The sequence below is a fragment of the Poecile atricapillus genome, chromosome 11 (genome assembly GCF_030490865.1).
Source record: "Poecile atricapillus isolate bPoeAtr1 chromosome 11, bPoeAtr1.hap1, whole genome shotgun sequence".
Taxonomy (NCBI): Eukaryota; Metazoa; Chordata; class Aves; order Passeriformes; family Paridae; genus Poecile; species Poecile atricapillus.
The window spans coordinates 11,768,941-11,782,076 of NC_081259.1; the positions used below are offsets into that span (position 1 = coordinate 11,768,941).

At 44.1% G+C, this 13,136-nt stretch overlaps 1 protein-coding gene across 1 annotated transcript in view; it reads left to right on the top strand.

Annotated features, from left to right (window-relative positions):
- Positions 1-1,565: 1,565 nt before the first annotated feature.
- Positions 1,566-13,136, top strand: part of TNFAIP8L3 (TNF alpha induced protein 8 like 3) — a 44,747-nt gene continuing 33,176 nt past the window's right edge. Inside the window, exon 1 of the mRNA XM_058847253.1 lies at positions 1,566-1,743. Within this exon, the coding sequence (XP_058703236.1) occupies positions 1,692-1,743 (52 nt within the window). The 5' untranslated portion in view covers positions 1,566-1,691. The remainder of the gene's footprint in view (positions 1,744-13,136) is intronic.

Below are 13,136 nucleotides of genomic sequence, written 5' to 3' on the forward strand. Positions count from 1 at the left end.
GGGACTTCTCTGTTGCTACGTTGTTTCTGTTGCTACGTTATTTATATCACGACTGTAGATTCCCCACATATTCTGCAGTCAAATTTTGCATTGGCTTTTCACAACAGAATCCTAGAATCACTTTGGTTTAGATGTTTTTCCTTACACTATGCAAATTTATGAGATTATATTCAGCAGTATTTAGAATGTCATTTTAAAATTAATGAAAACATCTACAAACAACAGTCAGAATTTGTTTTCATGGAATAAAACCCGTAAGTGTCTTAACAGTATGGGCTCATGTTCTGACAGCAATGTCCCAAATTACTTGAGAACCAACTTTTCACTCCAGAGGTTGAAGGTTTTTGTGTCTAAACTGACCATAGCAATGTGTGCATTCCAGGGTGAGAAAGTTTGAGGTCTTTTCTCTCTTTGTTCAGGCTCAACTTGGTTTGAAAGCAGGGAAGGAACCTTAGAATATAAGCCAAATTTTTAGTATTGTAGCATTTCACAGAATAAGCCATCACTGGAAATAATTTGACAGAGCCCTCTGAGTTAAAGAAAGACTTTTTTTTTTTAATCTCATGCTCTATGTTAAGAAAAAGTCTTCACGCTTGTCAAGAGTGTCAAGCTTGATCTGATGCAATACATAATTTGTTATATGCAGCCTGAAAGCAGTAACCAGACATTGCTTTTTCCAGCGAGAGGGGTGTATGGTTTTGGGGAGGAAGTTCCAGACTAAAGCTGTGTTCTACAGCTACAGGTATAAACCCCTGGCTGGAGATTGCAGCAAGCTGCAGCAAAGCGTTGAAGGCTGGCTTTTAACATGTGATAGATCCATGGATCCATCAGACCTCCAAGGCCTGTTTTAGGGTGGCATTTGGCTCCCACTTAGAAAAGTACTTTTTGCTACTACTTTCATGAGATTTTTGTGCTAGAATCCAAATCCCTTTTGGTCTATAACAGCAAGAAAAGGTAGAACTAATAAAAGAGAGATCTACTTAACTGCAGAGCTGAGTAAGTGACCTCAACCCTCTGAATTAAGGGATGGCTCATGACTGTAGTAGCTTATGGGACAGAAGCAAAAGCTGCAGAATCTAACTTCTACATTTTTCACTTCAAAACAATCTAATGACATGGCCATTTACCAGATAGTGCACTGTCTCCCTCAGAAAAACAACCGGGACGCAACAGAATTCACACCTTCATTAGTGCCCCTTCTGGACACTAACACCCAATAAGAACTGACACTTCTCCATTGGCCTCCTCTCTCCTAATCTTTGAGGACGCTTATCATCAAGGAGACGGAGCCGGTAAAAAGAGACAAGGCGACTGAAGCTCAGGGGAGATGCCCGCAAGAAGAGCGGAAGAAAAGGCAGCCTGGAGACGCGACGGCGGTGTACAGGACTGTCATTTCTGTGTTTCTGCGCTCGGCAGCGCTTCCTCGGGCCGGGCCCGATCCGTGAGGGGCAGAGGGGCCGGGCAGCCCAACTTGTGCAGCCCAACTTGTGCAGGAGCGGCTCCTCGGCCGCGCCCCCGCTGCCTCCGCCCTCAGCGCTCCCGCCCGGCCCCGCAGCCAATGGCGCTCGGCGAGGCGGCCGCGTGTGGTGGCGCGGCCCCGGCGCCCGGCGGCGAGCGCGGGGGAAGGCACGGGCTGCGCTCCGCCGCTCCTCCTGCCAGCGGCGGCCCGAGCTGCCCCCGCTGCCTGCAGCATGGACTCGGACTCCGCCGAGCTCAGCGAAGGCGAGCTGGTCTCGCCCGCAGGTAAGCGGCGGCTGCGCGGCGGACGGGCGCTGGGTCCGGGGCGACCGCGCCGAGGAAGGGGTCGGGTCCCTTCCCGTCCCCTGCTGTGGGGTCCCCGTGCTGTGAGGCGGCTCCGGGCACAGGGCAGCGCCGTCCCCGCTCCCGCGGCCCCGGCAGAGCCGAGCACCGGCCCCGGCCCCGCTCGGGGACGGAGCCCGCGGGCTCGGGGGTGCGGCCCCGCTCCGCTGCTGCCCGGGCTGCGGGAGAGCTGCCCCGAGGGCTGTGACGTGACAGCTCCTTAAATCGCAGTGCTGGCGCAAGCCGATGCTTTATACCGAGAGGCTACAAAGTTTTGGGGTTTTAGGTCGTGGCTGTTCCGCTGTCGCTCCGGGACCACCGCTCCTGCGCGCGTACCGAAGGGGAGAGCCCGCTCCGGGGCGGGCACGCAGAGCCCCGGGCTGCTGGGCTTTTGTTTGCAAGTCTTAACTTGGCCCCAGGAACCATGCTGTCTGGTTGCTGCAACCCACATAGTTCTTGGATGAAACAGAAGGAAAAAAAAATAAAAATCTCTCCTGCCCTTTCCAAACCTTCACGTTCTCGTGTCTTATGCGAAGCAAATGCTGGCTGCTGTGCCGTAGTCAGAGGCCGCCCTGCACACACGGTAAAAACGGGGACAGCAAACTCGTGTGAAAGGCGCAGAGGTAGGTTCGCTGTACCGGCACAGCACGTGGCAGAGAAGCGCTGTCACCGCACGGCCACACCTCTGGGTGTCCGACCCTTGGGTCAGCGGAGGGGTCACCAGGGGGGACACATAGGACAGGACAGGGCTGCAAGGGTGTCACACACACACAGGACAGGGCAGCAGGGATGTCACACACACACACACAGGACAGGGCAGCAGGGATGTCACACACACACAGGACAGGGCAGCAGGGATGTCACACACACACACACAGGACAGGGCAGCAGGGATGTCACACACACACAGGACAGGGCAGCAGGGATGTCAGACACACACACAGAGGACAGGGCAGCAGGGATGTCACACACACACACACAGGACAGGGCAGCTGGGATGCCACACACAGATACACACGGGACTGGGCTGCAGGGGTGTCACATACGGCTGGCATGTGGCAGATGCTGGGCTGTCACTGACACCAGGTGCAGAAGGGAACCTGTTTGACCTCCAGCTTCCCACAGTGGAAGCCATAGACATCTTTCTGTGAAGCCATTTAACTGGCATCAGATGCAAGTAAGTGCAATTGGAATGAAGCCTGAAATAGTCCCAGTGATCGAAATAAATTCAAATGGAAAGTTGCCATGTTATGTTGTTAGATCTTTGAGAAAAATCTTTTCACCATAATCAGTCCCATTTAAACATACACTTCATCCCAGCTACCACCCTCCTGCATCCCCAGAAAGATCTGAACAACGAGCAATGTTCTAACTGCAAAGGCAGAAAAGCACCTAATGTTTTGTGAAATGGTTCACCTGTCCTATTAATACAGCAGTGATAAACAACAGTAGGAAGTCATAAGATAAATGTGTTTTCTAGTCTCCCAGCAGAACATTTTGTAGCATAACCTTAAATCTAATTCAGTTTTAAATACTAGGGGTATTTACTCTTGATATCTTGCTTTGTATTTTCTTACTTGAGATCTAGAGCATTAAAGAAGACCAGCAACAGGTCACAGAGCTCCTTATATTCACAGAGCCCTGTTAGGCTAAGCTTACTTGCAAAGACCACCAACAGCTATAATTTTTCATCCAAACAAATCTTCCAAGCCAGGCATGAAGAGCAAGTTACAAACATTAGATTTATAGACAAATTATTATAATAGAGCTCCTGCCAACAATTTACTCTTGTTCTGAATAGGATTTTCTCTTAAATAAATTTAAAATAACCATGCTTAAGAGATTGCCATAAGTGCTTTTCATGTCATCACTTGCTAGCTGCCAAGAGTTGATGTTTATCAGTCTCTTTCCTCTTTTCTATTCCTTCTTTGTACTATTTAAGAGAAGAAAAATCTGGTATTTTGGCCATACACGGCAGATGCCTATGCAGTAGAATAAAACTGGAATAGAGAGAAAAACTTGGATTTTTTTTTTGTCTTACCCAGCTGCAATTCTTTGTTCTGCACTAAAGAATTACTTGTTCTTTGTATTCCCCATCGTCTTCTGGAAAATAGATTTTTTTTTTTTTTGCTAGATTTCCTTTGGTCTTTTTTCTGTACTGTGCCATATGTATAGTGCAGCCTCTCTGTGTACGTGGGTGTTCAGCAGTCAGGCTGTCAGTCACTGCTGCAGGCAGCAGCTGAGGGGCTGCACTGGGATTCAGCCACCACCCTGCCCAGGGCAGTGTGCACCCCACACATCCCAGCAACCCACAGCTCATGGGGCAAGCACTGTGTCCTGGAGGAGAATTTGGGGTGAAGTCCTGGTGATGGTTTCATTTTGGACATTGATTTTAGTACAGCTACAATCGTGCACTGGAATTGATAGCAACCCCAAGGTTTCGCTTGCTCTCCTCATTGCCAGTCCTCACACTTGCCCAGGCTGGCACAGTTCAAACTCCCTGCAGCCACTGCCTGCTGCCGAGGCCGTGCCAGTGTTCCAGCCCCTGGGTGCAGTCTGCTGGACCTCCAGGGCTCCACAATGCTGACACAACACAGATGTTTAAAGCATAGCCCGTTTCAGGGATTGCATTACCTGTGCAATCCTCTCCCAGCCTTTTGTTCTGCCCCAGGGGAGTGGCACCCCTGCCATTCCTGGACTCACATGGGTGTGCAGGAGGCTACCTAGTGCACCCCCAACATCTGCCATAACACGTGGCTTCCAAGAACCAGCTGGAATCCTGCTCCAGGATCCCAGCAGCCTCATTTGCTTTAATAGCCCACTTCAAACTTGAGTCTCGAAGGAGGCAGAAATATTTTTTCTGTATTTATTCCGAACACATTGTCACAATAGCATCTTCATATTCCTTTGGCACAAACAGAAAGCTCCTTGTATGTGAGCAGTGCAAGATGTTAGCTGTACTTTAAAGCAAACAAACAGCAAAAACCACCACACCTCTAACAACACTCAGCTCTACAGCCTTGGCTCCCACAAGTCTCCCACGCCCATCTAACACTGCTTTGCACTTGACTGTCTGTTGGGTCAAAAAGCTTTGGTTTTCCAAAAAGGTTACTCATGAGACAGACTCCTATTAAGAGTATTAAACAGGTCTTCATGATTCCGAAAAAATGATATATTGTGGTGCGAAAGAAGAAGAGTTACATGCTTACTAACTAGTGAAATTTCTAGTTTTACTCTAGAGGTAACTAGTCATATTCTTTTTCTTGTCCTACAGAAGAGCTTTTGAGAACTGAACAGGTAATCTTAAAATAGAACATTGTTCTCGGTTTTTTAATGTCCACCTATTGAGAGGTTGGGTTTTAAAAAAGCCCTTTTCAATAGAATGATGGTCTCCTTTTCCTCAGCTCTTTCATAGTCATCCTGCCACATGAAAGAATGATCCTCCATGTCATCTTTCAGAGTAACATTTCACAAAAATTCAGGTCATCACCAACAGAAATGATTTCACAGTGGGTTTGGAAATTCTGCATGTAGGAGAAAAAAAGTGAGACCTTAATTTGGTGTGCCTTGTCCTAGGTTCCATGGCTGAAACAGGCAGGAATTCGGCCACATAGCTTTTATGTGTACTGATTTAAGCCTTTATACAAGCCACTAAGTCACAACATAGATTTTCATGTTTGTTTTAATGGAACTGTTATGTTACAGTAGTAACATATGACAACCAGAGGCTAAATTGCCTATATGGTCTCTGAAACAATACAGATTATCCTCATGAAGTTGAACACACTGTGGAGAACCAGCTGTTGCTGGTCCCTTCTCTTGGTTTCCTTCCACAGAAGTCAAAAGATGTTTGGCCTAGGAAAGAGCAGCTTGTTCTCCGAGTAGAGCTCTAAACTGGTGACAGGGGCTTTGATTTTTGGGGTTTTTTTAAGAATTGACAGTGTGAAGCTTACAACTTTGTATAATGGCAGGGATAGCAAAATGAAGATGATCTTATGGCCAGGCTTGTAGCCATAAGGGCAGTCAGAGCCTCGTTATGACTTCAGTATATTTTCAACAGAGCCAAGATGTTACCCTGGAACTCTTAGCACAAAAATGCTAAAGTATTTAAAATTATTTGATAAATTATCTGAGCTTTTCCCTGGACAATAAATAATATACTTAGTAAAAAAAACAACGTATTTAAACATTATTTACTGGTGTAAAATGACCTCTACATTCATTAATCTTTTTCTAGCACTGTAGTATTATTTGATTTGCAATGCTTAGCAAGTAATTTTTTCTGAAAATTATTTATCATGTTATGTGAACTGTCTGTAGTTTTGTGATGTTAATCTTTGAAGCCTGTTACATATTTAATCACTGTTTTACAGAGTTAAATGCCTCAAGAGTTAATATATTCTTGTAAATACAAAATTAATTAGAAAGCATAATGAAGACAGTTAAGAATTATTATTTGAGGCATCAGTAACATGCTTATGTGATATATAGTGCAAGTAGGCATTGTTTAACCTTTTGCAGTATCACACCGTTTGAAAAACATATCCTTTTCCCCAAGGAATACTTGTGTAAAGAAGGAGGGGTTTGGTTTACCAAAGCCTTGTTTTGATTCTATGTAGAAAGTTCCCAAATCACATAGAGAATGATATTTATTAGACTTCAGACAAACCAGAAGAAGTAGTAGACAACATGTTCTAGGTATGAAAACTAGAAAAATATTTTTAAAAGCAAGGAATTTTTATGAAGTTCTTTCTAGCAACTGTCAAATAAAGAGCTCTCCGTTCCCTTTCTGCTGGAAAACAAAGGAAAACAAAGCTAGCTAAAAAAAAAAAAAGAGATGGACAGACAACAGACATGAACCAACATGCCGTGGGAGCCGTGCACCAGACTGTTACAGGCTCTCTGGATCACGCTGCAAACTGAGGCAAGCACAGGTCCAGGCCTCTCTGCCAAGAGAGTGGGCAAGAGATACTTGGGGATGAGCAGGCAGCAGCAGCCGGGCCAAGGATGTGAGCCAAGAGCCTGCTTGGGTGGGTTTTTAGTTTTAGTGTTCCCTGCAGGAATCACCTGGGCTGCTGATTTGCCTGCAGCCCCCTCATTAGCACACAGCTGTCAGCTAGGGAGTCTTGTCCAGAGAGGGGAGAAAAGAGTAAAAACTTTAAAGGAAAAAATTCTGTAAGGATAATAAATACCATAAATAATTCCACTTTTGTCAAATTGACTACACTTTGGACAAACAATAATTTAGTTGAACAAGTCAATTTTTTCAGGGTCCTGTTCTTAAAATCAAGTGGAAATATGAACTTCACGAAGCACTGGATGGAAGCCCAAACTCACCTGCCTGTGCAAGATCATGACCAAGCTGTTCCCCCACCTGAAATTGTGATGCTGCCCGCAGTCAGTGAGCAGGAAGCCTCCACTCTTTCTACTCTGTGGATATGGACAAGGAATTTATGATGGCATATTAAATTCATAAGTAGAAATATGAAGCAATTGCTGCCACACAGCAATTATTGGCCATTCCTGTCTGCCTTTCCAAAGGTCTGGGATGAGACTGAGTTCTATTTAAAGGGATATTTTGGCAGTAAGGAATGACCTGTACAAAGCAACGAGTGCACTGCCTCAAAACACTCACACTTCCCCTTTGAAGAAATAAATCTTTTAGCCTTTCATCTCCTCTACAGCATAGACTAAAAAGTCATGATGGGAAGAGTCACTTTATTTAGCTGGTAGAACAATCAAGCTATAAATCCCAGTCAAAAGGACAACAGTAGGCCAGACAGATGAGAGAGTTTACCTGAAGACCTGGCCTGAGAAACCTTGGTGTTTGCATTCTGCCCACAGCATCAGCCTTAGGGTGGCAGCCCCTCCCAGGAAGGTAGGAGAACCCTGTAATTTTTTGAGACCTCACTGTTTTATCTGGTAAACTAAGCAGGACCTGGCTGTGAGCCCAAGCAGTGGTACACAATCCTCTAAACTGTTTATCTATTAATACACTTCCTGGCACTGGTTCAGCCCATGCCAGATAGCCTCCCACTAAATATCCTGGCATGAGATGGAGGATAACAGTGGCCACTATGAATTAAACAACATTTGGAGTGTGGGAAAGAATTGAGCCTGTGTCCAGATGGCAGCACAATGCACGGACAGAAGGTTCTGTCGTGGTTTATTGACAGACAGAGACCCTGTGGTCAGAGCAGGGTGCAGAGGTTCTCCACTGTTACTGTGGCTTCTGATGCCTGCTCAAGGCTGTCCAGGCTGTTGGGCTGCTTGGGGACCCCACTCAGGGCAGCTTCCCTGGGCTGAGACCTGGGTTTGGAGCCTTGCCCAGTTAAAAGTGTGTTCTTTGCTGTTTGCCTGCAGAAACTCTCTGCCAGTTAAATTATGGGAGGTCATTTCATGGGCTGACAAGTGCAGCTGGATGAGATTCATGGAAGGCTGAGACTTGCTGCAGTTACTGCAACTTTATACCCAAGCCTCAAACGTCATCTTGGCTTCTCAAGCTGAGCTCAGACATGGGCTGGTGGCCAGTGAGTTTTTCTGCTCTTTAACACAGACATCTTTAACGAAAAAGGCTGAGAAAGAGCAAGAGTCACTATGATGTCTTTTCAGTGGTCACTAATCCCTCTTTGTTACAGATGCTGGTTTATATCAAGTTTTAGCAGTTGGCTCTGTTCAGCCTTCCTGCAGAGGAACAGACTGACCAGTCCCTCTGTGCAGGTGTAGATCTGGCTGATATCTGTTGATATAACAGCACAAAATAGGGCAGGAAGATTATGCCATCTATGAAACAAACACCTCACCATGGAGACATTCTCTTAGGTCTTCTCACTAGTGCTAGTTTAATATGGAAGGTAATCTTCTGAAACACTAATAGTAGAAGTTAGCATAAAAACTAATAGTAGAAGTTAGCATAATACCTCACTTATCACCATCTCATTCCTGGCATTAACTTTGTTTATCCAAGCAGTTTGTGCTGCAGGAAAAACTAATTCTTTCTCTTTGAAGAAATGTATTAAGACCAATATTGTGTTAGCGTTTCCTTTCCAAGTAGTTTTCCATTTACTTTTAGAGCCTATAGTTTACATGGTCAAATCACTGACAGATGCAGATCAAACAAATACAAGTTTCAGAGACTTTTCAAAGTCAGGGGTATTTTTATTTTTTTCTTTCAATTAAGATAACCATCTTTCAGATGATTTTTTCAACAAAAGCTCTGTGCTATATAGTGTTATGCCAGGTGAATGTCTGTAGCTCTTGTTTACTTGCATTTAATTTTAGCTTTGTGTTTTTGTGCATCATTTCCCTCTAACTCCCAGAAGTGAGAAGGAAGTAGGCTAAAGGTATCAAGAGTGACCTTTATGTTCACTTCAAAGCAAGTTATAGTTGATTCCTTACTATTTTTATACATTATTAATCATCTCCACTGCTAGGAAGAATGTTTACTAGTAGATACAAAAGTAATCAGTACAATCATTATGATGCACAGCTACTGGATTCATTAGAAAGTGATAAAGAATTGGTGAGGAAAAATATTCACTGGAATTACAGGTTTAAGAGTGGGATAAAAAGTTCAAACCTAAGTATATGTAAAAACCACTTGCACAAACTTTGCAGAGTGCCAATACGTGCCCTTCTTACCCCCTGGACCAACTGGTGCTCTTTAAATACACCAGGGCCTATATAACTAAGAGAGGAAGTTTCTGTTCAGGGATTAAACCTCACCTGTATCAGAAACTAGCTTCTGTTGTATGAATCTAGCCTGACCTCAGCTGAGGTTTCTCTGGCTTCTCTCTTACCTGCATTTGTTTTTAAGAGTCTATTTCTATACCAGTTCTTAAAGGTCAGTATCAGATTATCCTGCATAAGAAGGAAGGATATAACACTTTGCATCCTTGGGGCAGATATAGCTGAGAGTTTACTTTTGCCTGCAGTCCTGTCCATTCCTCTCCCCCAAAACAAAAACCCACGACCTAACACAAATGCAACAACCATCAAAGAAAGGAAAACAACCATCAAAACACTCAGACCTGTACACTCATCCGAAACAGTCACCAGTGGCATTTCTCTGTAGAGCACTTCCCCTTACAGAAATCATACAGAACTGATGGAAAGCCAAGAACAAATTGTCTTAAGGATGGATGAATACCAATGTTTTCCACAATTCCATGATTTAACTTCAGAGTTTGGATTAAATCAGAAGCTGCAGGGCTTAGAGCAGTCCCGATACTTAGCTGTTAATCAGCTGCCATCCGGTTATCCTCCAGACCAGGAGAGCTCCTGTAGTTCTGAAGCCAAACTGTGAGCTGGGGCTCCTGACTAGCTGGTATCGCTCACTTCTGAACAACTTTCTCTTGAACTTGTTGGTTTTGCTCTGTGCTAGGTGTTTGAAAGCCTAGCTGGGGACAGCCAGAAAATAGCCACTTTCAGTTTTATGTTGCCACATCCTTGTGCTGGTATAAATGGATGTCTGCACTGCATCAGCAGCAGTGTCACTGCACCCTGCAGGGACAGGCAGAAGACTCCTCCTGCTTTGAGAAGAGGCACCTGCAGAGGGCAAGGAAGGTCTAAAGTCTCCTTGCACCCTTGCTTTGACTGCCCCGCCACCAAAGAGGCTGAGGCCCTTGCAAGAGGGCAGGTACCCAGATTTTGGCTCCGTCTTCTGATCTCTAGAACGCTTTTAAAGTCTCTCTTTTCCTATCTGTTCTATCTTAAACTAATAATTTGTGTTCCTTCTCCAGATACCCACTTCTTTCTAGCATTTAACTGATTATCTCACTTCTCTGTACCCCAGCCAATGTGCTGTTCTCCTCCAGCCTCAGTTCCTCCAGTACTGATCTGATTCTTCTTTACTCATTTCTTCTCAAATGCTCTTGGGTTTATGATTTCTACCACTAAAAAAGGGAGTAAATGCTGTTAGGTTATATTTCAAGAAAGGAGAAATTGATGGAAGTAAGATATTGACTTGGCATTGTAATTCAAGGTTCTAGAGACAGGAGCGAACCTGCCTCCTCTGGCAAACAAAAAATACAGACAGTGGGCTTGCAAGTGGGATCAGGAAAGCTTATTTGATTTTGAAATACTGAAACAGGTAGATGCAATATTTGCCAGAAAGTGAGAATACAATAGCATCTTCACAGATGAAAAGAGCTTCTCAGCTATTTGCAGAATGCATTCCTGAACAAACAACTACTTGAAGAAGCACTATATCCTCACCCCTATAAGTTAAAATCATTGGGCTTGAATAGCAGATGCAGGTGAGAATTGCATCTGTCACCAGACATGGCAGTCTGTGACTGTCCTGATCAAACAAGGTCAGAGGAGGACACTGTTTTCTAGTGATATAGCTAAACTACAAGGAATAAAGAAAATCAGAGCCTTGCCATTTTCCAGAATATTGTGTTGAATCACAGCATGCAGATCTCCCTCACACATATATACTTACTAAATATATCAATTTAATATATTTAATTTTAAAATATTTCTATTAATTTTCATATTATCAATATTTTTATAAATCTATTATTATTAAATATATATTAATTTCTAATATATATTTACTAAAAAGTGACAATATACTTCCGTTAAAAAATATCAGAAGAGAATTCACAGAAAATGCCTCTAGAATTCAATCAGAAGCTTTAAACTTCAAAAGGCAGTGAAGGCAAAAGATGCTTCTGTAAATTAAACTCTTCTTCACCTGGGACAAGAATGTCTCTTAATTTTTTTCAGCCAATGAGGCAAGGATGAGAGGCCAGAAATTCACGGAAGGAGGCTTTAAGCACAGGAATTGCCAAGTAGGTACAGACTCACCAGGACACCAGCACAGTGCCTACATCCACCCTCCCACTCTGCTACTGACTGGCCTGAGCTGAATCAACCCAAAATTGGGCCCATTCTGCCCTTTGGAGGGTCAGCAGCCACCCTGACACTCAGGTTTCATCTTCCATCGCTGGGGAAGAGAAACAAGGTTCCCAGAGCCAGGGTCCCCATTTTCCACCCCAGCATCTCTCTCTGGGTGGCTGATGTGCCAAGCCCAGTGTCCCTGGCCAGCAGCACCAGCACGAGCCCAGCCTGGCTGTGAGAGGGGACGCGGTCCTGCCCGGCCAGGGGAGCACAGCCGTGTCCAGCTCCGCTGCCATGGCACCGTGCGGCAGGACAGCTCCCGCTGCACGGCTCTGCGGCCACAGCATCCTCCAGATTCCCTGGAGCTGGGTCTGCTCCTGCCCATCCACATCGGGAGGATGAGTAACAGCTGCTCCTCACTGCTCAGAGCTCTGTGGATTTGCCTTTCAGAACTTTGGAGGGAAGCGCTGCCCTAGCAACAGCCGAGTAGTATTAAAGAGGAGACAAGTGACGTGTAGGAAGAGAATTTAGGGCGATGGTGGGGGAGAGATTATTCAGTGTTTTCCATATTTTCATGTAACAGAATTTAATTTCCTTGAAGTTACTGCAGTCAATGACAAGCAGAAGTGTGCACGTGAAATACCTCTGGCTGAGCACCGAAATAAAGCATGACTAGACATACCAAATAACCCATGCAGACTGCAAGAGGTTGTTTAAAAAATAATTACATACTTGTCACCAAAGGAGCTTTTCTATATTTATAATTCCTTTTTCCTCGTAGCCTTGTCTGATGGAATTCAGATAGCATGTGTGCCATTATGTTAAACAACCAATTCTGGAATACCTCACTTCTTTCCTCTCTTTTCCAGGCATTAAAGCAGTAGTTACACTTTTTAATGGGGATTATTTTAGGGACAGTTAAGGCCTGTGCTTAGTCACTTCATCATTGACTAAAATACAAACTCTGCTCATATGCCATTAAAGAGATTGAAAACAAATCTTTAAATAAGTACTTAGCTTGCTTTTAAAGCAATGTGGTTTCTTTACCATGATAAAGTGATAAAAATACATATGAGATCATAAAGCTTACAGTAATTTTGTTGCTGAAGAAGTTTTACAGCTATCTACTTGAATTCATTTGGCTTGAAACTTGCCTTGGTCTAGCATTTTTTTGAGTTGAAAACATTTTTTATACAAACAGCATGTCATTGAATATAACTAAGCTTTTCTATACATATGTAAAGTGGACAAAAAGGATTTTCCATAAGTAAGGAAATGCTATATATAGACGAAACGCTGAAGACTTTCAAGTCACAGACTTCAGTAGGTTTGTTAACACCATCCCCAGGGAGGCAGAAAGACAAACAATAAAAAAGCAATTTCCTTCACAGGAACATACAGATCAGAAGCTCCTAGTAAAGAGAACAGTGATGTGCAGAGTGTAAGTTATTTCTCCTGTTGGTTCACATTTTTCACTCTACTAATCATCA